This window comes from Scyliorhinus canicula, chromosome 4, assembly GCF_902713615.1.
Source record: "Scyliorhinus canicula chromosome 4, sScyCan1.1, whole genome shotgun sequence".
NCBI classification, from domain to species: domain Eukaryota; kingdom Metazoa; phylum Chordata; class Chondrichthyes; order Carcharhiniformes; family Scyliorhinidae; genus Scyliorhinus; species Scyliorhinus canicula.
This window is the reverse complement of record NC_052149.1, coordinates 228,149,133-228,176,539: the sequence shown is the minus strand read 5'-3', so window position 1 is coordinate 228,176,539 and position 27,407 is coordinate 228,149,133. Positions and strand designations below refer to the sequence as shown.

The 27,407-nt window shown below is 51.1% G+C and overlaps 1 protein-coding gene across 1 annotated transcript in view; it reads right to left on the bottom strand.

Moving 5' to 3' along the window:
• The window catches only part of LOC119965427 (macrophage colony-stimulating factor 1 receptor-like), a 60,323-nt gene extending 34,635 nt beyond the window's left edge, over window positions 1–25,688 (bottom strand). Inside the window, exons 1-3 of the mRNA XM_038796198.1 lie at window positions 25,500–25,688; window positions 3,147–3,271; window positions 1,411–1,570 (exon numbers count right to left, since the gene is read on the bottom strand). Coding sequence (XP_038652126.1) covers window positions 1,411–1,570; window positions 3,147–3,271; window positions 25,500–25,686 — 472 coding nt within the window. The 5' untranslated portion in view covers window positions 25,687–25,688. The remainder of the gene's footprint in view (window positions 1–1,410; window positions 1,571–3,146; window positions 3,272–25,499) is intronic.
• Between the last annotated feature and the right edge of the window lie 1,719 nt (window positions 25,689–27,407).

Genomic DNA, 27,407 nt, shown 5'->3' with positions numbered 1-27,407 from the left:
ATATCTCATTGCCAGGAGTGTTTCGCCTTGTTACAATCCCAGACCAGACCCTAACATTTGTGAATGTACAGGACAGGAAGCCCGATCACTTTTTAAAACTTTGTTAAACTGTGAGGAAAGGACACTTCACTCCAGGAGTGACTCCGCGCACAAATAGGCATATGGTGTATTAAAACAAGCCTTATTATTACACAGTATTAAACTGCCTTAACATCACAGTAATATAGCTTACAGTTACCAGTTAAACAATGCTTAACAATAAAATAAAACACTTTAGCTCCAAACTGCTCTTTCTTTATCTCCAATCAAACAACCCCATCACAGCTCAAACCCCACTTTTACATAAAGTTAGTAAACACAGCATTATTGCCTATCTTTGTGCAGAACAATCTTTTGAGAGACTATTTGACTAGACAGATCCTGTCAGGAAACAGCCTGCAGATTCTTGTCTGTGTCAGACTACTGCTTAACCTGACAGCCTCTTTCAGAAGCTACAGTTCAGCTTCCAGCAAAGACGGACTAAACACAAAACTGACTGCCATGGACCTGCCCCCCCCCCCCCCCCCCATTACTACATCATCCTTATCCCACTCAAAACCCATGACCTAATTACTTCAGTTTAAACACAGTCTGCGGGATTCTCCGTCAGCGGAATCCTCCACTTCGCCAACAGTGCACCCGTGCCCATGGGTTTCCCGAAGGCCTGGGGTGGCCACAATGGGAAACTCCATTGGCCAGCTGCCGGAATGGAGGATCTCGCTGCCGAAGCAGGCACGTCGCTCCAGAAAATGGGTCTGGTGGGTTGGAGAATCCCGCCCAATGTCTCTAATTATCTACTCCCCAGAAATCATAACAATAAACCCATTACACCTTGTAAACATAAGCATGGTTTGAAATAATGATGATCTGATGTTTACAACATCTTAATTGCACCTTCTGTAGCCACAGCGTCTGTCTTTCTTTCAAACCAGGATTTTAAAAATATATTACTGCAGCAGATATATACACACCCTAAGTCAGACTTTTAAAACCATTACTGCATTAAATACATCTAATATAATATATACACCAATTTCTTACATTCATCAGAGCCTGATCAACACCTCTAGTTCCTTTGCCAACTATTCCCTTATATCTGTGTCCTCTTTCTGCTACTGGAAACCACTTCTCCGCTTGGACTCTCCTCATTTTGAGAACCCCTATTGGATTTCCATCTGGCCATCTCTGCTGGAGGGAGAACCATCCCAGTTCCTCCACAAATCTGTCATCATTGTTCTACTTCACAGAGAGTGAGTGTGGAGAAGATGGCGGTGAGAGAGATGGCTCAGAGTGTATGTAAACTAGACAGAGTCCCGCCATGGATGGCACCTACATAACCCGCTCTCCATGAAGAGGACACAGTGTTATTACCGACAACACGTAAAGATGTCACGGCCAATCGTTCCTCCTCCTCTGCTTTCGCAACGCAGGTGAAGTTTCCCGAATCAGTTCCTTTCACAGCTTCAATATTGAGCACCGCCTCTATTCTGAACCAGTCGTCATATTTTCGGAGCAGAGAAACATTGACAGGCTGCAGAGAAAGATAAAACAATACATTGATGCGACCATCAATTCACTCAGAGACACGAGTTGGAGTAAACTGTGGCTTTAATTGGCTTACAACTGAGCCTGCCTGCGACTGTGCTGAACTGAGGGCGGACTCACAGGACCGCAGCACTTATACTCCCTAAAGGGGGCGGAGCCTAGGGCACAGCCCTGTACCTGCTCCTCATCTCCCCCTGTGGGCAGAGCCGTACAGTGGCTCACAGATGGGGCCCACAGGGACAACAGTAAGGTACAGTGTGAATTACTAGTTACACATTCACCACACACATTGTCAATGTTTTTAGGATCTTCACTGAATTCACAAGGCAGGACATGGAAACACCCCATCACCCCAGCTCCTCTCACAGCCCATGCACACTCTGTCCTGCCGTGAATTATTTAACCATGCAACTCATTTCATTTGAAGGGAATAGTGCAGCCACTGAAGATTTCAACCCCTGCCCTTTCCTGGAGCAGGCACAGGAGACAGGAAGAGAGAGGTTTCAGAGTAATTTGAAGACAGGACTTGATCCCAGTGTTCGGTGGAAACTGGGAAGAACCCATTTGAAACATGATCCTCCAGAAATGGACAGGAACAGAGTTTTCCATTTCTGGAGGCCTAACCACCCCACCTGCCGTCCCTTCTGTGGTATGACCCTCCTAATCCTGCCCACCTTTCCACCCCCCCCCCACCCCCGCACCCCCCAAACAAACAAGGAGGTAAACCTGTCCACCCCCTTGAAAAATGCCTTAGGCAAAAAAAATCGGCAGACATTGAAACTGTGGTAGTATGACTAGGGGTATTACGGTACCTGGGAGTGTGAGCTGCCATTGGTGCAGAGGGCTCGCTGCCCATTGGCCCAAGTATCGTGTCCTTCTTATCCCTATTGGCCAAGAGGAAGGTAGCTCCGCCTACGAGGCGGGGTACAAGAACCCGTGTTCCCCATGCAGCCAGGCCATTTCCTGTACGTCTGCTGCCCGGCTCACTTCTTGCTAATTAAAGCTTTTCGTTTAGGACTTCACCTACGTTTCGTGTCCATTGATTGTGCATCAGAAACAAAAACAGGAATGGCGGCAAAATATTGATCTTAACTGCCTGGACCCGGGCCACCAACAACAGAGGGAAACCTGACATCGATTTTGTCTGAATTGGCCAATTAGTCTCAGAGGTCAAGCGTGGGTTCCGATTGAGGATGGTGGTTGGTCTCTCGAGGCTGAAGGGCCTGGGAAAGCCTCCAGCATGGAAGGAACTGCAGCCTGCTATTGCAGGCAAGGGAAAGCGAGCGAGCATGTACATCTTGCCCCCCGGGCAACTTTTAAAATAAAACAATGGCAGGACACCACCATTGTTGACGAAGAAACTACTATACAGGGCATCCTTTTGGGTTGTGCCAATTGGGCGGGATGGGGGAGGGTAAGTGTTCGCCCTTGTCAATGTCACAGAAACCAGACTCCGAAAGCACGATGAACCAATCTGAGAATTGGGCAGAGTCGACCAGAACAAAAAAAAACTTTCAACAAAATAGAAATGCTGAAAAAGAGCAAGGGCATAGTTAACTTACTGAGCCTCGTGGGTGTAACCACTTCACAGACAGATCCATGGACTTAGTCTTTGCAGTGCAGGGAATGGAGTAGGATTCGCTTCGCAGCCGCACTTGCTCCCTGGTTTCGAGTTGAAGCTCAAACTCTGAAAATAAACAGAGCTGCGTTTAACGATTGCCCACCGATTTCCCCGTCAATCCCATCACAACAAAGGATTTGTCTTTGGGAACGTCCCTCAAAACAAGGACGGCACTTGCCAGAGTACAATTCATGGCAAGAAACAGCTGGTGGAGCCTATTAACACTGGGAGGTTGCTGCACTGCAGATAACACACAGTTCTAGCCGACTAGAAGGCTCTCCCACTCTTACTGCTCTCCTGCCTAGAATCCAGAACTTTAGGCTGAGGCAGAGAGACACAACTCGCTCTGCCACAAGAACTTGTCCAGCAAAGATTTATCAATCCAGTGATACAGTAGTAAGGAAGCCAATGATGTGAAGGTTGCAGTGAAATAGGAGAGGAAAGTTATGGGCATAGTAGGATAATCCAGAAAATTACAAGCCAGACATTCAAACATTGAGAGTGGGGACATTGTTGGAAACCATGGTGATGGAGGCATATACCGTTGGAAATTCACAGGCTAATCAATGGGAGAGAGAATGGATTTGTTAAAAGAGACTCGTGTCTGACTCACTTAATTGAACTCTTTGATGAGGTAACAGAGAAGGCTCATGAAGGTAGTGCAATAGACATGTTTCCTGTCTTTGAAAGGCATTTAGCAGTATCGCACGGGAAGCTGGTTAAGAAGATGGAATTAAGGGGAAGGTGGTAGTAAGCATATCGACTTGACTCAGAGATGGGACACAGAGGGTTATGATGGATGGGTGGTTTACAGACAGGAGGTTTCTTTTCTTTATTCCTTCCTGGGATGTGGGCCATTCCTAATTGCGTTTGAACTGAGAGGGTGGCTGGGCCATTTCAGGCAGCAGTTAAAAGTCAAACACATCACTGTGGCTCTGGAGTCACATGTAGGTCAGACTAGGCAAGGATGACAGATAAAGAGAGCTGCTGGCCAGTGAAAATTGGGAGTTCCTCCTTTCTCATTCCCAGTGCCAATCAGAGGGCCTTCCCACATCCAACCACCCCCCCCCCCCCCCCCCCCCCCCCCCCCCCCGCCGCCCCGCCATGTCCAACAGCCAAAGTTTGTGGTCCATGTCACTACCAATAACATAATGTCCTGTGAGAGTACCTTTAAGAAATGGGTGTTTTTTACAGAATAACTGTAGTGGGAGTACCTTTAAGAAATGGGTGTTTATTACTGCAGTGATGTCAGAGTGTGGGTGGAGCTGGGCTGTCTGTCAGCTTTTAATTTTACTTTGAGAAAAAGCTTGGATGTGTCTGTATTCTTTTGCTTTTGTTTCACTGTTGGAGCTGCAGTCAGCCACAGAATGTGTAATGTTGATCTCTCTGCCATGCAAAGACTATCTCTTGATCATTTGGCGAATTCAGAGTTATAACGGTTCTCAGTAGTGAATTTAAACCTGATGTGCTTCTGCTAAAAGACTTTTTAAAAGTCTTATGGATGTTAAAAGGAAAGTAAGGATTACTTATTGTTGTATTTTTGGGGGGTTCTATTTGAATTGATGGTTGCTAAGATGTTCACTGTATGTTTTTTAAAAAAGTTAACTTGAGTTCATAGAATAAACGTTGTTTTGCTTTGAAAAATACTTTTCCATTTCTGCTGAACCACACCTGTAGAGTGGGCCGAGTGCTCCCCATACCACAATCTAGTAACAGTTGTGGGTCAGTTGAACTCCATGATACACTCTGGGGTTCTCCAAACCCTGGCCTATAACAATAGGAAGGAAGAAGGATGAGGTACCGTAAGCAGAATATAGGGAGCAAAGGATGACCAAAGGATTGATTAAGAGGAGAAAAGTAGAATGTGAGAGTAAACTTGTAACTAACATAAGAGTAGACTGCAAAAGCAAAATGCAGTAGACTGCAGAAGTGGGTAAACATTTGGGTGAAGGCAAATGCCGGTCCCTCACAGTCCGTAATGGGAAAACTAATAACAGGCAGCAAGGAAATGGCAAAGTAATTAAACAACTGGTTTAGCTCCATCTTCAGGGAGGAATACAAAACTCACTTCCCAGAAATGCGAGGGAACCAGGGTCTAGAAGGAGGAATGGAAGGAAATTAACATTAGTTAAAGACAATTGTTGCAGCAATTAATGGAAGTAAAAGCTGTTAAATCCCCAGGGCCTGATAATCTATGACCCAGGGTACGAAAGACATGGCCATTGAAATTGTGAATGTGTTGGTTGGAATTCAGAAGACCTCCTTTTCTTTAAAATGTTCACCAGGGAATGTTTTACATCCACCAGAGAGATCACCTGAACCTCAGTTTAACGATTCATCAGAAAGACGGCACCCCTGATCATGGAATACTCTCCCAGTACTAACCCTCAGTGCAGCACTCCCTCAGTACTGACCCTCTGACAGTGCAGCACTCCGCCAGTACTGACACTCTGACAGTGCGGCACTCCCTCAGAACTGACCCTCTGACAGTGCAGCACTCCCTCAGTACTGACCCTCTGACAGTGCAGCACTCCCTCAGTACTGACCCTCTCACAGTGCAGCACTCCCTCAGTACTGACCCTCTCACAGTGCAGCACTCCCTCAGTACTGACCCTCTCACAGTGCAGCACTCCCTCAGTACTGACCCTCTGACAGTGCAGCACTCACTCAGTACTGCCCCTCTGACAGTGCAGCACTCACTCAGTACTGCCCCTTTGACAGTGCAGCACTCCCTCAGTACTGACCCTCTGACAATGCAGCACTCACTCAGTACTGACTCTCTGACAGTGCAGCACTCCCTCAGTACTGTCCCTCTGACAGTGCAGCACTCCCCCAGTACTGACCCTCTGACAGTGCAGCACTCCCTCAGTACTGCCCCTCTGACAGTGCAGCACACCCTCAGTACTGCCCCTCTGACAGTGCGGCACTCCCTCAGTACTGCCCGTCTGACAGTGCAGCACTCCCTCAGTACTGCCCCTCTGACAGTGCAGCACTCGCTCAGTACTGACCCTCTGACAGTGCAGCTCTCCCTTAGTACTGACCCTCTGACAGTGCAGCGCTCCCTCAGTACTACCCCTCTGACAGTGCAGCACTCCCTCAGTACTGACCCTCTGACAGTGCAGCACTCCCTCAGGACTGCCCCTCTGACAGTGCAGCACTCCCTCAGTACCTCCCGTCTGACAGTGCAGCACTCCCTCAGTGCTGCCCCTCTGACAGTGCAGCACTCCCTTAGTACTGACCCTCTGACAGTGCAGCACTCCCTCAGTACCGCCCCTCTGACAGTGCAGCACTCCCTCAGTACCTCCCGTCTGACAGTGCAGCACTCCCTCATTACTGCCCCTCTGACAGTGCAGCACTCCCTCAGTACTGACCCTCTGACAGTGCAGCACTCTCTCAGTACTGACCCTCTCACAGTGCAGCACTCCCTCAGTACTGACCCTCTGACAGTGCAGCACTCACTCAGTACTGCCCCTCTGACAGTGCAGCACTCACTCAGTACTGCCCCTTTGACAGTGCAGCACTCCCTCAGTACTGACCCTCTGACAATGCAGCACTCCCTCAGTACTGACTCTCTGACAGTGCAGCACTCCCTCAGTACTGTCCCTCTGACAGTGCAGCACTCCCCCAGTACTGACCCTCTGACAGTGCAGCACTCCCTCAGTACTGCCCCTCTGACAGTGCAGCACTCCCTCAGTACTGCCCCTCTGACAGTGCGGCACTCCCTCAGTACTGCCCGTCTGACAGTGCAGCACTCCCTCAGTACTGCCCCTCTGACAGTGCAGCACTCGCTCAGTACTGACCCTCTGACAGTGCAGCTCTCCCTTAGTACTGACCCTCTGACAGTGCAGCGCTCCCTCAGTACTACCCCTCTGACAGTGCAGCACTCCCTCAGTACTGACCCTCTGACAGTGCAGCACTCCCTCAGTACTGCCCCTCTGACAGTGCAGCACTCCCTCAGTACCTCCCGTCTGACAGTGCAGCACTCCCTCAGTGCTGCCCCTCTGACAGTGCAGCACTCCCTTAGTACTGACCCTCTGACAGTGCAGCACTCCCTCAGTACCGCCCCTCTGACAGTGCAGCACTCCCTCAGTACCTCCCGTCTGACAGTGCAGCGCTCCCTCAGTGCTGCCCCTCTGACAGTGCAGCACTCCCTTAGTACTGACCCTCTGACAGTGCAGCACTCCCTCAGTACTGACCCTTTTACAGTGCAGCACTCCCTCAGTACTGACCCTCTGACAGTGCAGCACTCCCTCATTACTGCCCCTCTGACAGTGCAGCACTCCCTCAGTACTGACCCTCTGACAGTGCAGCACTCTCTCAGTACTGACCCTCTGACAGTGCAGCGCTCCCTCAGTACTGACCCTCTGACAGTGCAGCACTCCCTCAGTACTGACCCTCTGACAGTGCAGCACTCCCTCAGTACTGACCCTTTGACAGTGCAGCACTCCCTCAGTACTGACCCTCTGATAGTGCAGCACTCCCTCAGTACTGACCCTTTTACAGTGCAGCACTCCCTCAGTACTGACCCTCTGACAGTGCAGCACTCCCTCAGTACTGACCCTCTGACAGTGCAGCACTCGCTCAGTACTGACCCTCTGACAGTGCAGCACTCCCTCAGTACTGACCCTCTGACAGTGCGGTGTTCCCTCAGTACTGACCCTCTGACAGTGCAGCACTCCCTCAGTACTGACCCTCTGACAGTGCGGCACTCCCTCAGTACTGACCCTCCCACAGTGCAGCACTCCATCAGTACTGCCCCTCTGACAGTGCAGCACTCCCTCAGTACTGACCCTCCCACAGTGCAGCACTCCCTCAGTACTGCCCCTCTGACAGTGCAGCACTCTCTCAGTACTGACCCTCTGACAGTGCAGCACTCCCTCAGTACTGTCCCTCTGACAGTGCAGCACTCCCTCAGTACTGCCCCTTGACAGTGCAGCACTCTCTCAGTACTGACCCTCTGACAGTGCAGCACTCCCTCAGTACTGTCCCTCTGGCAGTGCAGCGCTCCCTCAGTACTGACCGTCTGACAGTGCAGTGCTCCCTCAGTACTGACCCTCTGACAGTGCAGCACTCCCTCAGTACTGACCCTCTGACAGTGCAGCACTCTCTCAGTACTGTCCCTCCACACACACAGATACAGATACTGACACAGACACACACAAAGATACACACACACACACACACACACATAGACACACAAAGATACACAGACCCACAAAGCTAATGCCATTCTGTATCGAATCAGCTGTGAGAAGGAACTGATAGTCATTGGGGGGTATTCTCCAATAATGGGGCTATGTCCCCACTCCAGCGTCAAAACGCACGCGAATCACTCTGAACTTTCCTGACGAAAGTCCTGCAGGGGGCTGGCAGGGCCCCGGAGTGCTCCTCGCAGCTCTGGCTGCGGATATAGGGCCCTGCACTTCCGTCCGGGAGTCTGCGCATGCGCACGGCGACGGACTGTGTCGGCCGCCCCGCACGACATGGCGGACTCGCACGCGGACCGGTCCTGAAAATACAGGCACCCCCGAGATTGCGCATGCCTCCGGGTAGATGGCCCCCAATCGCTAGTGAGGCCCCCACCTGGTGAAGAATCCCCCCCCCCCCCCCCCCCCCACCGCGGACTCACTCTGCAGCCGCCGCTGGCCGCTCCCGAAAGGCAAAACGTGGTTAGAGCCACGGCGTCGGGCGCTTGGCCAATTTTTGGCGGAGAATCGCCGCGGGGGGGGGGGGGGGGGGCCTCTGTCAATGGCCCCCTACCTGTGCCGCGTAGACCGTGTGCGCGCGATTCATGGCAATTCTCCAAAAGACGGAGAGTCACGGGAGCGCGTCGTGCCGGATTTCGGCATCAACGCCCATTCTCCACCCCGGCGCCGCTCGCGATTTCGGAGCGGAGGCTCGGAACATCCTGCACATTGTCTCCAAGTGAGCTGGAAATTTTGCGAAAGTGTGTCAAGAATTGCAATCCGAAAGAAATGCCAGGAAGAAGCTAATATTGTGACAAACGTGAATCAGGAAGGCGCATCTTAAAAAAAATACTCAATTTCAATTCTCATTTCTCAATCTCACTTCTCCTTCTTCAGTGTGATTTCCAGATTATGTAACTCTTCCTGAGCCCGCCCTCTGGCCGGTGCATCATTACCACATCTGCACCAGTCTGGGGCCCTGAGAGGTTTAAAGATGAGATGTATCTGGGGAGCACAACTTCTTGGTATTTGTTTCTGCAACTTCAGCAGAACTTTGCATAAGCTGAATGTGGTTTGGCTTTGCGGGGAAAAAAGGAACTAAAGGAAGGAGGTGAAGATGGCCCAGAATCGAGAGGTCACTGCTCTCTGCCAGAACCAGGGTAACGCTGGACGATGGTTCACTTCCAGGAGGGAAATTTAACTGAGAGGAGATGAATCTTTGGGAGATTCCTACAATGGTGTCACATTCCCTTTTGCGACTAGTTAATAGTCCGGATAAGAGTCTGGCGTCTTGGCCCAAATCGTTCATGATTCTTTTAATATAAATCATTTTGTCCTTTCTCTCCTCATCTTAATTCACCAAGTTCTCCGACCATTATTAGGTTCATCCTTTCATCTTGTTCATACCCAGTGATGCACGATCAATTGCACACAGACTAGAGTTGGATAGAACTGAGGCTTTATTGCTCTCAGATGTGTGGCCTCCCACAGCAGCTGGCGAAATGGCTGCAGCATGGGGGACACACATATTTATACTCCGCCTACTGGGCCTACCAACGTACCTGTGGTACAGGTCCTACCATACATCACCTAATAGAAGTGCAACCACATTCACCCCCTGTTAAAATTGAGTCCGGCGGCGGTAGTGGAGAACTATATACAACAAATGGGTTTTTTTTTTTACATTTACATTTACATTTTTTTGGTAGAGAGAAAAAAAATATCTTTTGAAGTCCCGTGGGTCAGTTAGAGGTTTAACCGGTCCGGGGCCTTGACGTGCCGCTGGGAGCGACGTAGTGGTGGCGGCGATGCCGATGCTGGTCTGATGTCCAGTGCCTCCGGGAGTTTTCCAAAATCCTCTTCATCCTCGGGCGTGGGCAGGGAGAGGACGGATGGTCCCCGGGGGGGGGGGGGGGGGGGGGGGGGGGGGGGTGTTGGTGGGAGCGCTGGGGGAGGGGAGGGTGGCACCGGGCCGGAGGGGTGTGTGTGTGGAGAACCTGCTGGTGCCAGGTCCCTGAGGGAGACAGTATCCTGGCGGCCGTCGGGGTACGCCACGTAGGCATACTGGGGGTTTGAATGGAGCAATTGCACCCTCTCCACCAATGGGTCCGCATTGTGGAGTCGGACGTGCCTACGGAGCAGGGCGGGTCCTGGAGCTGCGAGCCAAGTCAGGAGCGACACCCCGGATGTGGACTTTCTGGGGAAGGCAAAGAGACGTTCATGGGGTGTGTTGTTAGTGGTGGTGCACAGTAGTGACCAGATGGAGTGTAGTGCATCAGGGAGGACATCCTGCCAGCGAGAGGCCGGGAGGTTCCTGGACCGTAGGGCCAGCTGGACGGCCCTCCATACCGTCCCGCTCTCCCTCTCTATCTGTCCGTTTCCCCGGGGGCTGTAGCTGGGCGTCCTGCTGGAGGCGATACCCCTGCTGAGCAGGAACTGACGCAGCTCATCACTCATGAAGGAGAATCCCCTGCCACTGTGGATGTAGGCGGGGAAACCGAACAAAGTGAAGATCGTGTTGAGGGCTTTGATGACGGTGGCAGACGTCATATCAGGGCATGGGATGGCGAAGGGGAATCTGGACCACACTGAGAAAATACGTGTTACAGCCGGTGGAGGGGAGGGGTCCTTTGAAATCCATGCTGAGGCGTTCAAAGGGGCGGGAGGCCTTCACCAGGCGTGCACGGTCCAGCCGGTAGAAGTGCGGCTTGCACTCCGCACAGACCTGGCAGTTCCTGGTGATTGTCCGTACTTCCTCGTCGGAGTAGGGCAGATTGCGGGCCTTTATGAAATGGTACAACCGTGTGACTCCCGGGTGACAAAGGCTGTCGTGCAGGGTCCGGAGTCGGTCTACTTGTGCGCTGGCACATGTACCTCGGGATAGAGCGTCTGGGGGCTCGTTGAGCTTGCCGGGGCGATACAAAATCTCGTAATTGTAGGGGGAGAGCTCGATTCTCCACCGCAAGATTTTATCGTTTTTGATCTTGCCCCACTATGTGTTATTGAACATGAAGGCTACCCACCATTGGTCAGTGAGGAGAGTGAATCTCCTGCTGGCCAGGTAATGCCTCCAATGCGGCACAGCTTCGATGATAGCTTGGGCCTCTTTTTCGACGGATGAGTGCCAAATTTCTGAGGCATGAAGGGAGCGGGAAAAGAATGCCACGGGTCTGCCTGCCTGATTGAGGGTGGCGGCTAGGGCGACGCCTGATGCGTCGCTCTCTACTTGGAAGGGCAGTGTCTCGTCTACAGCTTGCATCCCGGCCTTGGTGATATCGGCTCTGATACGGACGAAGGCCCGTTGTGCCTAGCGATCAGGGGAAAATGAGTTGACTGTATGAGTGGGTGGGTTTGTCCGCATAGTTTGGGACCCACTGAGCGTAGTACGAAAAGAACCCCAGGCAGAGTTTGAGGGCCTTGGGGCAGTGGGGGAGGGGGAGCTCCATGACGGGGTGCATGTAGTCGGGATCGGGCCCCAAAACTCCGTTCTGGACCACATAGCCGAGGATGGCTAAGCGAGTCGTGCTGAACACACACTTCTCCTTGTTGTAGGTGAGGTTTAGGAGAGTGGCGGTGTGGAGGAATTTGGCAATGTTGGCGTCGTGGTCCTGCTGATCATGGCCGCAGATGGTGACGTTGTCTCAGTACAGAAAGCTGGCCCATAAACCGTACCGGTTGACCATTCGGTCCCTATCCTTTTGGAAGACCGATACCCCGTTAGTGACGCTGAAGGGAACCCAGAGGAAGTGATAGAGGCGACCATCTGCCTCGAAGGCAGTGTATGGACGGTCCGATTTACAAATGGGGAGCTGGTGGTAGGCGGATTTGAGGTCTACTGTTGAGAAGACCCGGTACTGTGCAATCTGATTGACCATATCAGATATGCGTGGGATAGGGTACGCGTCGAGCTGCGTGTACCGATTGATGGTCTGGCTGTAGTCCACGACCATTCAGTGTTTCTCCCCAGTTTTAACCACTACCACTTGGGCTCTCCAGGGGCTGTTGCTGGCCTCGATGATGCCTTCCCGAAGCAGCCACTGGACCTCGGACCTGATGAAGGTCCTGTCCTGGGTGCTGTACCGTCTGCTCCTGGTGGCGATGGGTTTGCAATCTGAGGTTAGATTTGCAAATAGGGAAGGCGGATCGACCTTGAGGGTCGCGAGGCCGCACACAGTGAGGGGTGGTAGGGGCCCGCTGAATTTCAGGGTTAGGCTCTGGAGGTTGCAGTGGAAGTCCAGGCCGAGTAGTAAGGCAGCGCAGAGGTTAGGGAGGATGTAGAGCCGGAACCCGCTGAATTCTATGCCCTGGACCGTGAGTGTGACTGTACAGTACCCCCGGATCGCCACGGAATGGGATCCGGAGGCCAGGGAGATTCTTTGGTTGGCGGGGTGTACTGTGAGGGAGCAGCGCCTTACCGTATCCGGGTGGATGAAGCTTTCGGTGCTTCCGGAGTCCAGCAGGCAAGAGGTCACGTGGCCTTTGATTTTAACGCTGGTCGATGCGGTGGCCAGGTTGTGCGGATGAGACTGGTCGATCGTCCACTGAGGCGAGTTGTGGTCGGTCATCGCTGGTGTCGGATGATGGGGAGCCTGGGGGGCCCAGGTCCTGGAATGCTGGCGGTGCCCATGTGCCGTGGGGAGACAAGATGGCGGCGCGTGAAGATCTTGAGGAGGACAAAATAGCAGCGCCCATGGGCCGCATGTGGCGGGGGTTGAACAAGATGGCGGCGCCCATGGGCCGCACGTGTTGCTCAGAGGGGAAGATGGTGGCGCCCGCTGGCCGCGTGTGCTCCGGGGAGGTGAAGGTGGCGGAGCCCATTGTAGATCCTTGGAAAATGGGCGACAGGCTTAGATAAAGGATTTGGATCGGCCCAGGCTGGGAGGGCCGAAGGACCTGTTCCTGTGCTGTAATTTTCTTTGTTCTTTGTTGATAGAGATTAAGTTAATAGAGTTAGATGAATTAAAGTTAGAGCCCAAATGGCTATATGTTACTCTTAATTTTCCAGACAGCCGGACAAAATTCTAAACAAGTCGACTCAGTTAACACCCCTGCAAATAGTTGAGCCATTCGCTCACTTCATCAGTACCACACATTGTGGGTAGCGTGTACCATCAACAAGATGCTCTGCAGCAACTTGTTTGAAAACACCTCCCAAAGTGACCTGCACTGCTTAAAGGACCGGGACAGGATTTGCAAGTTCCCCTCCAAGTCACTCGCCATCCTGACCTGGACCTATACTGCCATTCCATCACTGCTGCTGGATTAAAAACCTGGAACTTCCTCCCGACCAGCATCGTGGAAGTATATCCACCACATGGACTTCAGTGGTTGAAGAGAGTGGCTCCCCACTGAAATGTTGGCGAGTGTAGACTTGAGAGATGAACCGACACTTCCAACACTGATGAAGGTTCAACTCAATTTTATTAACTACTTCTAACTAACTAACACACGATGACTGTGGGTCTAAATGATGCTAACTTAAACTAGAGACCTAAGCCTTGTCTGAACCAGTTGATACTCTCAGCACGTGTTGTAAGTCTGTGCTGGGCTGGATGAGCTCTTGTTACACTGAGAGGCAGCACCCAGAATGAGCGGGAACCGTGGTGCCCTCTGCCTTTATTGTGTGTGTATTCTAACTGGTGATTGGCTGCGGTGTTTGTACATGTTGATTGGTCCCTGTGTGTGTCCATCAGTGTGTGTCTGCACCATGATATATTGGTGTATATTATGACACCCACCACCTTCTCCAGGGGTAACCTGGGGCGGGCAATAAATGCTGGCTTTGCCAGTGATGCCCACATTTGCACTCTGTGCAGAGTGCTGGTTGTGTTGCGAAAACTGGCGTGTAGTCCTCCAGTGGATCCCCCCTCTCCCCCCCCCCCCCCCTCACACAATGGAGCTCCGCAGATGCCCATCCTGGTATTGCCCCGTGGCACCGCCTGGGCATTTGGGAGGTAAAATTGGTATTCTGAGATTAATTGGGAAGAACATATTGAATCCACAAAGGAAATTGGTTATCTGCAAACATAGAAGTATGGGTTTCCCCTGCAATGCTAATTCCTGTTCTGATATCTTGCTTCCATATTGGGGGGGGGGGATGAGTAAATCTCTGTGACGTCAACTTTCCAGCTCATAGTTTTGGAGGAATTCAGTTGAGCAGTTCCTGAAATGGACTTTGGAAGAATCCACACTTTCTATCCTTGCTGTGGCAGTTTACCCAGTTACTATTGTGCTGTTAACTGACTGGGGCATGATACCACGTCAGTGCAATTAGAACCAAAATTTAGACGGCTCATCCACAGGTCAACGCCAACCCCCCCCCCCCCCCCCCCCCGCCCACCCGACAGGCGGTCCCCATGGTGAAGGGTGCTAACAATGGGAAACCAGTTGATAACAGTGGGACTCGAGGATTCCTCCTCCAGGAAATGGCTGGTTGCCTATACGGAGGGGAGGGGGGGGGGGGTGGTGGAATCCCACCCTAGGTCTTTATCAATAACCCCTGTTGTTTGGCACTCTGGCATTGTGGAATCCCTCAGGCCACCCCTGAATATTGTCCAGGTCTTGTTGCAGTTGCACTGGGATTGCTTCAGTGTGTGAGGAGTCGTGAATGGTGCTGAACATTATGCATTGCTCAGCGATTAGCCCCAAACCTGCCCTTATGATGGTGGGACAGTCATTAATGAAGCAGCTGAAGATGATTGGGCCTGGGACACCAACGTGAGGCTCTCCTGCAGCAATGTCCTGGGGCTGAGATGATTGACCTCCAACAACCACAACCATCTCCCTTTGCTCGAGGTATGACTCCCACCAGCTTCGCATTGATATGTTGAGTGGAAAAGAATGAAAGTTATGCTGCGCATTTCTGAAACTCTGGTTGGATCACAATTGGAGTATTGTGCCCAGTTCTGGTCACCACCCTTCAGGGAAGATGTGAAGACACTTGAGGGTCTGAAGAGACGATTTCTCAGAATTGTTCCAGGCATGAGGGATTGTAGATAAAAGGTTGGGGTTGGACAACATAGAATTTCCACAGTGCAAGGAAGCCATTCAGCCCATCGAGTCTGCACTGACGCTCTGAAAGAGCACACTACCTGGGCTCACTCTCCATAAGCCCACCCAACCTGCACGTCTTTGGACAGTAGGAGGAAACCAGACCACCCAGAGGAAACCCATGCAGACACGGGGAGAACATGCAAACTCCACACAGGCAGTAACCCAAGGTCGGAATTGAACCAGGGTCCCTGGCGCTGTGTAACCACTGCGCCATCGCTGGGGTTGTTTTCTTTGCAGGAAAATAGTTTAAGGCCAGATCTAATGGCGGTGTACAAGATAATTAGATTTAGACAAGCTACTAAAATGAAATCTGTTCCCATTACGGCATGGTAGCACAAGTGGATAGCACTGTGGCTTCACAGCACCAGGGTTCCAGGTTCGATTCCCCGCTGGGTCATTGTCTGTGCGGAGTCTGCAAGTTCTCCCCGTGTCTGCGTGGGTTTCCTCCGGGTGCTCCGGTTTCCTCCCACAGTCCAAAGACATGCAGGTTAGGTGAATTGGCCAGGATAAACTGTCCAAAAAAAGGTTAGGAGGGGGTTATTGGGTTATGGGGATAGGGTGGAAGTGAGGGCTTAAGTAGGTTGATGCAGACTTGATGGGCCGAATGGCCTCCTTCTGCACTGTATGTTCTATGTTCAGTAGCTGGTGTTACAAGGTCCAGGCCACTCAGGTTTAAGGTTTTGGGCCAGAGAGTGATGTGAAGAAGTGCAGGTTTACCCAGCGAGTGGTAACATCCTACATCTTGCTGCCTATGGGGGTGAAAGCAGAGACAAGCAGACATTACACAAGGAAAATGGATGGTCACTCGAGGGAAATAAACTTGCAAGGATACAGGATTAGATGGGGTTAGTGGGACAGGCTGGATTCCTCTTGAGAGAATGGGCATGGACGTAGCTGGCTGAATGGCCTCCTTCTGTGTAGTTAAGACTCTATTATTCCTTAGATTTTTTTTGATTAGTTACTCTTTCATGGAATGTGGGTGTCATTGGTTAAGCCAGCATTTATTGTCCATTCCTAATTGCCCCTTGAGAAGGTGGTGAGCTGCCTTCTTGAACCGCTGCAGTCCATGTGGTGTAGGTACACCCACAGTGCTGTTAGGGAGGGAGTGCCAGGGTTTTGACCCAGCGACAGTGAAGGAACAACGATATTTTTCCAAGTCAGGATGGTGAGTGACAGGGTGGCACGGTGGTGCAGTGGTTAGCACTGCTGCCTCACGGTCCTGAGGACCCCGGTTCGATCCCGGCCTCGGGTCACTGTCCGTGTGGAGTTTGCACATTCTCCCTGCGCCTGCGTGGGTTTCGCCCTCACAACCCAAAAGATGTGCAGGGTAGGTGGATTGGCCACGCTAAATTGACCATTAATTGGGAAACAAAATGAATTGGGTACTCTAAAAAATTTTATTTTTTTTGAAAGGATGGTGAGTGACTTGGAGAGCAACCTGCAGGTGATGGTATTTCCATGCTGCCCTTGACCTTCCAAATGGCAGACATCGTGGGTTTGGAAGGTGCTGTCAAAGGGGTCTTGGTGAGTTGCTGCAGTGCATCATGTAGCCATAATGTGGAGATGCCAGGGTTGGACTGGGGTGGGCACAGTAAAAAGTCTTACGACACCAGGTTAAAGTCCAACAAGTTTATTTGGAATCACTAGCTTTCGGAGCACTGATCCTTCCTCAGGTGAGTGAAAGAGGCAGGTTACACAAACACATATATAGACAAAGCCAATGATGCACAGTGATACCTTGAATGCGAGTCTTTGTGGCAGGTAATTAAGTCTTTACAGGTCCAGACAGTGCGACTGGCGAGAGGGATGATCACAGGTTAAAGAGGTGTGGAATTGTAGATGCCACTTTGTATCAGTGGTGGAGGGAGTGGAAGCTGGAGGAGGTAGAGGGGATGCCGATCAAATGGCTGCTTTGTCCTGGATGATCTTCATAAAGAAACTCAATCAAGTTTATAGGACATTTAACAAATCCATGTTTAGTTGTCATTTGTACATAGCCGGCAGCGTAACATTGTGGGACCTGCCCCTTGAAGTGTTTGGCATCATGTTCCTAACAGTGGATAAAGCCACTTTTCAATGTCGCTTTTCCAGTCCGCACACTGCTAAAAAAGGGTAACATTCTGCCCCACATCTGAAATGGTGTTTACAGCACTGGTCTCCTTACTCAGGGAAGGTATAAATGCATTGGAAGCAGTCCAGAGGAGGCTTACTAGGTTAATACATGTGTTATGAGGAAAGGTTGGACAGAGTAGGTTTGTATCTGCTGGAGTTTAGAAGAGTCCGAGGTGACTTGATTGAAATGTATCGGGCATGATTTTCCGACCTCGTCGCGCTCGCCCCGCGCCGAGGCCATTAAATATTTACGGTGCCCGTTAAGCCTCGCCAGGTATATTGAGATCTCTCAAGGAGTCGCAATCTGGATTCCCACCCCTTGTGGTGGGAACAATAGCACCCCGATCTCTTCCTGCACTGAGCTGAGCTCGTTAGTGCAGGAAATGAGTCGAAATGCGACGTCAGCGGAGCGTTCCCTGGCAGGGCCCAAACATGAAGCAGCGTCCCGTTTAGTAGCGGGGTCGTTCTTGGCACTGCAAGCACCAGGTAACACCCCATTAAACACGGCCAAAACGTGACTCCGTTTCATCACCGTAAGATCCTTAGGGGGTCTTGACAGGATGGATGCAGAGAGGGTGTTTTCTCTGGTGGGAGAATCTAGAACGAGGGGTCGCTTGTTAAAAATAAGGGGTCGTTCATTTAGAGCAGAGATCAGGTGAAATCTTTTCTCTCGGAGGGTGGAACTCTTCCTCAAGAGGCAGTTGAGGCAGATTCTGAACATGTTTCAGGCCGAGCTGTGTCGATTCTTGATTAACAAGGGGGGTGAAAGGTTATTGGGGGAGGCAGGAATGTGGGGTTGAGGTTACAGTCAGGACCGCCAAGATCTCACTGAATGGCGGAGCAGGCTCGAGGGGTCGAGTGGCCTACTCCTGCTCCTAACTCATTTTTTAAAAAAAAATTTAAAGTACCCAATTCATTTCTTTTGCCAATTAAGGGGCAATTTGGCGTGGCCAATCCACCTACCCTGCACATCTATTTGGGTTGTGGGGGTGAGACGTACACGGACACAGGGAAAATACCACAGACAGTGACCCAGGGTCGAAATCGAACCCGGGTCCTCAGAGCCGTGAGACACCAGTGTTAACCACTGCACCACCTTGCTGCCCTCCCCTGCTCCAAACTCATATGTTCACATATACCACCCTAGCGCCTTGCCAACTACCATCTTGCCACCATACCCAGTTACCTCACTCTCATTCACAGTGAAAAGCTATTTAAATGTCTCAAAGCTTTGCGTTGTCTGAGTGAATGACCAAACACTCACCAAAATACAGCTGTAGGTGCTGTAGAAAGGCGGTGTGGTTTGGCTTTTCCCTGTGATCCCACTGACTGCAATAGATATCCATTATATTTTCTCTCTGTCTCCTACCTATGAACCAATTCCCCATCCAAGCCGACAGGTTGCCTCCGATTTCCTATGCTTCTTGTTTGTTAACAGTCTTTTACCGTAATCTTGTAGAATGTTTTCTGGAAATCCGTATAGAGGAGAAAAATCCCTCGTCAGGTAAATCACCCCTGCATGCTCCTCAATATCTTCTTAACGCATGGCATTCAGGATGGGCAGTACGGTAGCACAAGTGGCTAGCATTGTGGCTTCACAGCGCCAGGGTCCCAGGTTCGATTCCCGGCTCGGTCACTGTCTGTGCGGAGTCTGCACGTTCTCCCCGTAACTGTGTGGGTTTCCTCCGGGTGCTCCGGTTTCCTCCCACAGTCCAAAGATGTGCAGGTTAGGTGGATTGGCCATGATAAATTGCCCTTAATGTCCATAAAGGTTAGTTGGAGTTATTGGGTTACGGGGATAGGGTGGAAGTGAGGGCTAAAGTGGGTCGGTGCAGACTCGATGGGCCGAATAGCCTCCTTCTGCACTGTGTGTTCTATGTTCTATAATACTTAGCTAAGGTCTAACCAGTGATGTTCTTGAGTTCCGTCCCCACTCCTGCTCGCTGCCCCGCAGCGATGAATTGACCGTTTGGTCTCTCCGTGAGTTGGGACGGAACTCAGGAACAAGTCTTGAGGTTCCTCCAATAGGCTTGTTAGAAAGGGACACTCCATGGCGCACTCAGCCCACGGACCTGGACCAGCAAAGTAGTGCCCCGCATCGGCCGCTCGCAGGCCCAGGACTGCCCGCCCACAGTGCCCCCAGCCCCGAATGAAGCCCCCCCCCCCCCCCCCCCCCCCCCCCCGCCCGCCGACCGGCTCCTCCCCTGACTGTGGCGGCCCTTGACTGAGTCAGCAGCCGCCACGCGAAGATTCCGGACGGTGTGAGCACACGTCAGCCACGCCATCGGGAACTCGGCCGATCGGGGGCGGAGCATCGCGGGGCGGGCCACAGGCAATGGCCTGAGGCGGTGGATACTCGGAGCGGCCTCCTCCTCTCCCGTCGCCGGACGCGATTTCACCGTTGGGGAATGGAGAATCCAGCCCATGATTTTTCAACTTGCTTTGATTTTGAAACACAATCTGCTCAGAAAGCGAAAGTTACAACTGGGTAAACATAAACAACAAACTCTAATTCTCACTTCCGTTTTATTAAACTCAGAAACAACATGAAAGGTTTACAAAATATGCCAGTAGTTAGAAAATGAGAGTCAGCACTAAGGGAGGGAGCGCTGCACTGTCAGAGGGTCAGTACTGAGGGAGTGCTGCACTGTCAGAGGGTCAGTACTGAGGGAGTGCTGCACTGTCAGAGGGTCAGTACTGAGGGAGCGCTGCACTGTCAGAGGGTCAGTACTGAGGGAGCGCTGCACTGTCAGAGGGTCAGTACTGAGGGAGTGCTGCACTGTCAGAGGGTCAGTACTGAGGGAGTGCTGCACTGTCAGAGGGTCAGTACTGAGGGAGTGCTGCACTGTCAGAGGGTCAGTACTGAGGGAGTGCTGCACTGTCAGAGGGGCAGTACTGAGGGAGTGCTGCACTGTCAGAGGGGCAGCACTGAGCACGTGCTGCACTGTCAGAGGGACAGTACTGAGGGAGTGCTGCACTGTCAGAGGGTCAGTACTGAGGGAGAGCTGCACTGTCAGAGGGTCAATACTGAGGGAGTGCTGCACTGTCAGAGCGTCAGTACTGAGGGAGTGCTGCACTGTCAGAGGGTCAGTACTGAGGGAGTGCTCACTGTCAGAGGGTCAGTACTGAGGGAGTGCTGCACTGTCAGAGGGATAATACTGAGGGAGTGCTGCACTGTCAGAGCGTCAGTACTGAGGGAGTGCTGCACTGTCAGAGGGTCAGTACTGAGGGAGTGCTGCACTGTCAGAGGGTCAGTACTGAGGGAGAGCTGCACTGTCAGAGCGTCAGTACTGAGGGAGTGCTGCACTGTCAGAGGGTCAGTACTGAGGGAGTGCTGCACTGTCAGAGGGTCAGTACTGAGGGAGTGCTGTACTGTCAGAGGGTCAGTACTGAGGGAGCGCTGCACTGTCAGAGGGTCAGTACTGAGGGAGTGCTGCACTGTCAGAGGGTCAGTACTGAGGGAGTGCTGCACTGTCAGAGGGTCAGTACTGAGGGAGTGCTGCACTGTCAGAGGGTCAGTAACATTAACGCTATACTTGTGCCAACGATGATCATGCACAAAAAGAGACATTCTCTTGACGTTCAAAAGCATCACCATGGCTGAATCCCTGATTATCAGCACCTTGGAAATTCCACTTCAGCAGAAACTAAACTGGATCAGTGATGAATGTAAGTGCAGATCAAAGCTGGGAATTCCTAGATGAGTAGTTCACTCTGTGGCCCCCAAAAATCATTCCATCACCTGCCAGACGCAAGTTAGAAATGTGATGGAGTAATCTCAATTTGCCTGGATGAGCACAGATCCAACACCACTCAAGAAACGTGACACCATTCAGGGCAAAAACAGTCTGCCCGATTGGCAACCTATTCATTACTTCCACCACTGACACACAGTGACAGCGGTGTGCACAAGGTGTACTGAACCTACTTTGCAAACCTCTTCAACAACACCTTCCAAACCTGCAACCTCGACCATCTGGAAGGCCAAGGCGAGCAGGTTAACGGCAACACCACTACCTGCAAATTCCCCTTCAAGTCGCTCACCATTGGGCAGCACGGTAGCCCAAGTGGATAGCACTCCGGCTTCACAGCGCCAGGAACCCAGGTTCGATTACCTGCTGGGTCACTGTCTGTGCGGAGTCTGAACGTTCTCCCCGTGTCTGCGTGGGTTTCCTCCGGGCGCTCCGGTTTCCTCCCACAGTCCAAAGACGTGCAGGTTAGTTGGAATTGGCCATGGTAAATTGCCCTTAGTGACGACAAAGGTTAGGAAGGGTTATATGGTTACAAGGTGATGGAACCATCAATTCACCAGACACGTGTTTCCGATGTGAATCTAGGCTTTAATCGACTTACTTCAGAGCCAGCCTGTTACCTGTCGATGAACTCGTAGTGAACTCAGGCTGACTCTGGACAAGGGTATTTATACAGCTGCACTAGGGGGAGGAGTCGTGGGCGGAGCCAAGAGTGGAGCCCAGTACAAGTTTCTGAGTGCTCCCAGTGCTACTCCCCCTAGTGGTAGGATAGCGCTACTGCGCTTACAAAGACAGTATGAATTAACATATATACATCTATATTACATTCACCACACAGGGATAGGGTGGAAGTGGGGTTTGGGTGGGTCGGTGCGGACCCGGTGGGCCGAATGACCTCCTTCTGCACTGTATGTTCTATGTCTGCAATTGAGACTCGGAACTATATTGCTGTTCCTTCACTGTTGCTGGGTCAAAATCCCAGAGCTCTCTTCCTAACCACATCGTTTCAGAAAGCCATTCACCACCACCTTCTCAAAGAGAATTTTAAAAATAATTTCCTTTTGAAAGTTATGATTGAATATCCTTCTGGAACCCTTACAGGCAGAGCATTTCAATCATAACAACACACTTATTAAAAAAACAGTTTCCTCATTTCCCCTGCCTATTTTGTAAATTGTTATAATCTGTGACCTGTGGTGACTGTCTCTTCTGCCAGTGGAAACAGTTTCTCCTCATGTGTTCTATCAAAAACCCTCATAATTTAAACACCTCAACTGGAAACATAGGAACAGGAGGAGGCCGTTCAGCCCCTCAAACCAATTCTACTATTCGATTAGATTACAGCCGGTCTGCGTCTTAATTCCATCTAAGGGGCAGCACGGCGGCGCAGTGGTTGGCACTGCTGTCTCACGGAGCCGAGGACCCGGGTTATATCCCGGCTCTGGGTCACTGTCTGTGCGGAGTTTGCACATTCTCCCCGTGTTTGCGTGGGTCTCACCCCCACAACCCAAACACGTGCAGGGAAGGTGGATTGGCCACGCTAAATTGCCCCTTAATTGGAATTATTTTTTAATTAAAAAAAACTCCATGTACATGTTTTGCTTCTGTAATCCGTGATATTCTCCTTGTCAACTCTATCAAAACCGCTTATGAATGTTGTTACGATTGATATTCCATCCTTCAGTGACAGGCACCAGGAATAAATATGATGGTTCTAATCCCAGTGTCCCCAAACTAGTCAAAGGGGAAAATTAGTCAGCGTCCCCAGTTCCAAACACTCCCCTGTGACGTTTGTTGGAAAGGTTACGCCTGGATCTGTTGGCGAGAGTGTAGGATTAATAAGTATGGTTGTGGGGGAGGTGGGAAAGTGGGGTGGGTTGTGGGGGAGGTGGGAAAGTGGGGTGGGTTTGGGGGGAGGGGGGGGGTGGGGGGAGTTGGTCCTGTACCTTTAATGCTGTGAGGACAAATTGATAAAAAAATGGAATGGGCTCCATGCTACAGCAAGGGTGTTGAGATTTTAGAGAGGGCACAGCATAGAATCATTGGGACTCTCCCCAGTAATTAAAACCAAACTTTAAGATTTTTGTTCACCAAGGGTATTGAGAAATATGGGACAAAGGCAAGTGATGGTTTCATTGAATGACGGAACGTGCTCCAGGGATACAGTGACCTCCTCCTGTTCTACATGTATATGAAGGAATAGATACAAAAAATACCTGAAAATTGGGACTTCCATCATTAGATTAATGCAGAAAACAGAGCAATACGATAGAATAGGAAATAGAAGTATTGGTCGATGCCAGAACTGGGCAGCACGGTAGCATAGTGGTTAGCACAGTTGTTTCACAGCTCCAGGGTCCCAGGTTTGATTCCCGGCTTGGGTCACTGTCTGTGTGGAGTCTGCACATTCTCCCCGTGTCTGCGTGGGTTTCCTCCGGGTGCTCCGGTTTCCTCCCACAGTCCAAAGATGTGCAGGTTAGGTGGATTGGCCAGGATAAATTGCCCATGGTGTCCAAAAAAATGTTAAGTGGGGGTTACTGAGTTACGGGGATAGGGTAGATATGTGGGCTTTAGTAGGGTGCTCTCCGTAAGGGCCGGTTCAGACTCGATGGGCCGAATGGCCTCCTTCTGCATTGTAAATTCTATGATTCTACAAACTGAGAGGTTATTATTATCAGGAAAGACTGTGGCTCATTTCTCTCGAAAAGAGGAGGCCGAAGGGGTGATCTGATTACAAAAATTACAAAAGGTTTTGATGGGGAGGGTGTGGAAAAGATGCTCCCACTTGTGGAGGGAACCTCGTCAAGGGGCCATAAATATAAGATGGTCTCTAATATGTTCAGGGGATTCAGAGGAAACTTCCTGACCCGAGGCCCAACTGTTTCGGAAAGGCAATGAATGGCTGAATGGAAAAGGCAGAGTGTAGGATGACGAGAGGCAGACTGGACGAAGAGCAGTAAGATTCCATGGTTCTATCTTGCTGCATAACGTGTTCTATGGTGGTGGAGGGAAGCAGGTGAGGTGGGGGGGGGGGGGGGGGGGGGGGGCGGGATTACGGGGTAAGGAGTCAAGAGGCAGGATCTGAATGTCCGATTCAAGCACAGTTGGGGTTAAGCCCTAAACGACTATTGGATCTGGGAGGGGGAAGATGATTCGGATCTAAGCTGTAATGGGCTGTTCCTCAGCAGTAGATTTGCAAAGAGGAAATCAGAGGATGATACCAGCACAAACTGAGCACTTTCAGTCAATTGTGCCCATGTCAGCTCTTTGAAAGAACCACCCACTTGACCCAGGCCCCTCCTCCATCTTCAGTTTCCAGTAATTGTTCATTTTCTTTTTTTTTCCAACTAAGGGACAATTTAGCGCGGCCAATCCACCTACCCTTTGGGTTGTGGGAGTGAGACCCACGCAGACACGGGGAGAATGTGCAAACTCCACACGGACAGTGACCCGGACCCGGGATTGAACCCGGGTCCTCAGCGCCGTGAGGCAGCAGGGCTAACCACTGCGCCACCGTGCCACCCATACATTTTCCATTTTCAAGTCTTTAGCCAATTCCCTTTGGAACGTAATTCCAGCACCCCTTCAGGCAGTACATTCCAGATCATAATAATCTTCGTGCGTGATTTCCTCATGTCGCCTTGCAAATGATCTTCAGTCACCTCAAACCTTTTGAACTGTTTATCCTCTGGTTATTGACCTTCCACCCAAATACATGCACAGGGCAGGATTTTCCAACCCCTTCCCGTTGCCGTGATCTTCTGGGCACGTTGCTGGTGATTCCTCCCCCCCCCCCCCCCCACCCCTTGGCAGGAATGGCGAGCTACGCAAAACGCTGTGGACAGCGTCAGGACCGGATGATCCCATCGTCGGCCATTGAAGAACTGTCTCCGCCGCTGGAAAGCACGCCGCGCTGTGGGGAGGGGGGCGTTGCCAGAAAATCCTGCCCTCAGTCCTCATTCACTGCTTCAAAGCCCCCGCCATGATTTCAGCAAGTTTCCAATCTCCCCTTAACCTTCTCTGCTCCAAGGGAACAACCCCAGCTTCTCCCAATCTCCAATCTATCCAGAGAGTGCACTGTCACACACACACACACACACAGAGCCACGGAAACTCATCGTTCTGACAGCGCTGGAGGAACGAGTGAGAGTGAGAGAGGGAAGGATCAACATGTGAAAGTTACGTTCCTACCTGCCACACAGGAAGCAGGCAGCATGAGGAGGATCAGGTACAGGTACATTGTCCGCTCAGTCACCGGGTCCGAACACATCAGGACCTGGACCCCATTCTGAAAATCACTGAACTGATTCTTCATGCTCAGCAGAAACTGTGCAATCTGACTTCTGCTTTTGATGTTCTCTGAACATTTCTGACACATCCTCTGGCTTTTGGGTGTAGTCTGAAAATAACCTGACCACTGACGGGACAGACAGATAAACTGTTGAATGTGAACCAGATAATCACAGGCAAAGCTTAAAGAAAGAAGGCTAGAACAACAACGTGTGCTTTACATAACACTGGTAATGCAGTAAAACACGCCAAGGTGCCTCAGAGAAGCATTATCAAACCAGACTTGACACCGAGGCGCATGAGGAAATATTTGGGCATATTTGAGAATTTTTTTAAGCATGATCTTGGGTCAAAGAGGTAGCTTTTAAGGAGCATCCTAAAGGAAGTAAGAGATGTGGAGTAACGGAGAGGAGGGAGAGAGGGAGGGAGGGAATTTGAGAGCTCAGGGTCCAGACAACTGAAGACACATCGCCTCTAGCGGAACAATTAAAACCAGGGATGCGCAGGAGGCCAGAATTGGAGGAGGGTTGTGGAGTTGGGCAAGGTTACAGACATAGGTAGGGGGCGAAGGAATGGAGGACTTTAAAAATAAGGATGAGAATTTTACATTTGAGGCATTGCTTAACCAGGGAGGAGTGGCACAGTGGGTAATGTTCCTAACTCTGGGCCAGAATTCTGGGTTCAAGTCCCACTCTAGGACTTGATGGACACGGAAGGTGTGCTCTTAACGTGGCCAGCCATGACCATTCCCAGCCTGTAAATCCTTTCAATCCCTCAGAGGGCAGGTGGTAGGAATGGGCGGGTTTCCCCGGTCAGCCATACTGCAAACAACTGCAGCACTTTGCCAAGTGTAATCATGGACCAATCTAATAGAATTCCATTGTTGCTAATGTCCTCTTGGGGCGTAGCACCTGAATGAGGAGTAAGCTTAACCAGGAACCACCATAGGTCAGCGAGGTCTTGTAGCACAGTGGGTGACATCCCTGTCTCTGTAGCACAGTGGGTGACAACCCCCCCCCCCCCCCCCCCGGGTTCGAGTCCCATTCCGGGACTTGATGGCCAAGGAAGGTGCGTTCAGAACATGGTCAGGTTGAATGTGTCAAGCTGAAACTCCTTCCAAACACGGCAATGGCTGGCGGTAAGAGTGAGAGAGACTCCTGGTCCGCCACACCCCTCAAGCTGTAAGCACCTGGTGACAGACTATCGACCTGTTCCGGGAATTACTACATGACAACAGAAACCACTGGACATTTGCAGAGGTTTGACAGCGTCTGTGGAGAGAGAAGGAGGCTAATGTTACTGTGGTGGTATAACTAGGAGGTTTACGGTACCTATCTGCCATTGGTGTAGAGCACTCGCTGCCCATTGGCTCAGGCCGGTCATGTGCCTCTCTGCTGATTGGTTGAGGCTAGTCATGTGACTGCTCACCCATTGACCGAGAGGCAAGTAGTCCCGCCTACGAGGTGGGGTATAAGAACCCGTAGGACCCGGCAGTCGGCCTTTTTCTGTAAGTCGACTGCCGGGCACACAACTAGTTGATTAAAGCCTGATATATGGAACTTCTTCACGACTCGAGTCCAATTGATGGTACATCAGTTACAAACCTGGATGACTCTTTGTCAAAGGGAATGACTAGCTCTGGAAACAGACTAAAGTCTGCCTTAGTGCACCAGTAGGTGTGGGAAGAGAGTTGGAAGTGGGACTGCAGGTCAGTGGGCACTGAGGTGATGGACCAACTAGACTCGGTACAAGTAAGAGCACAGGCAGCAGAGTTTAGGGTGAAGATTTTGAATAACAGACTGTCAGACG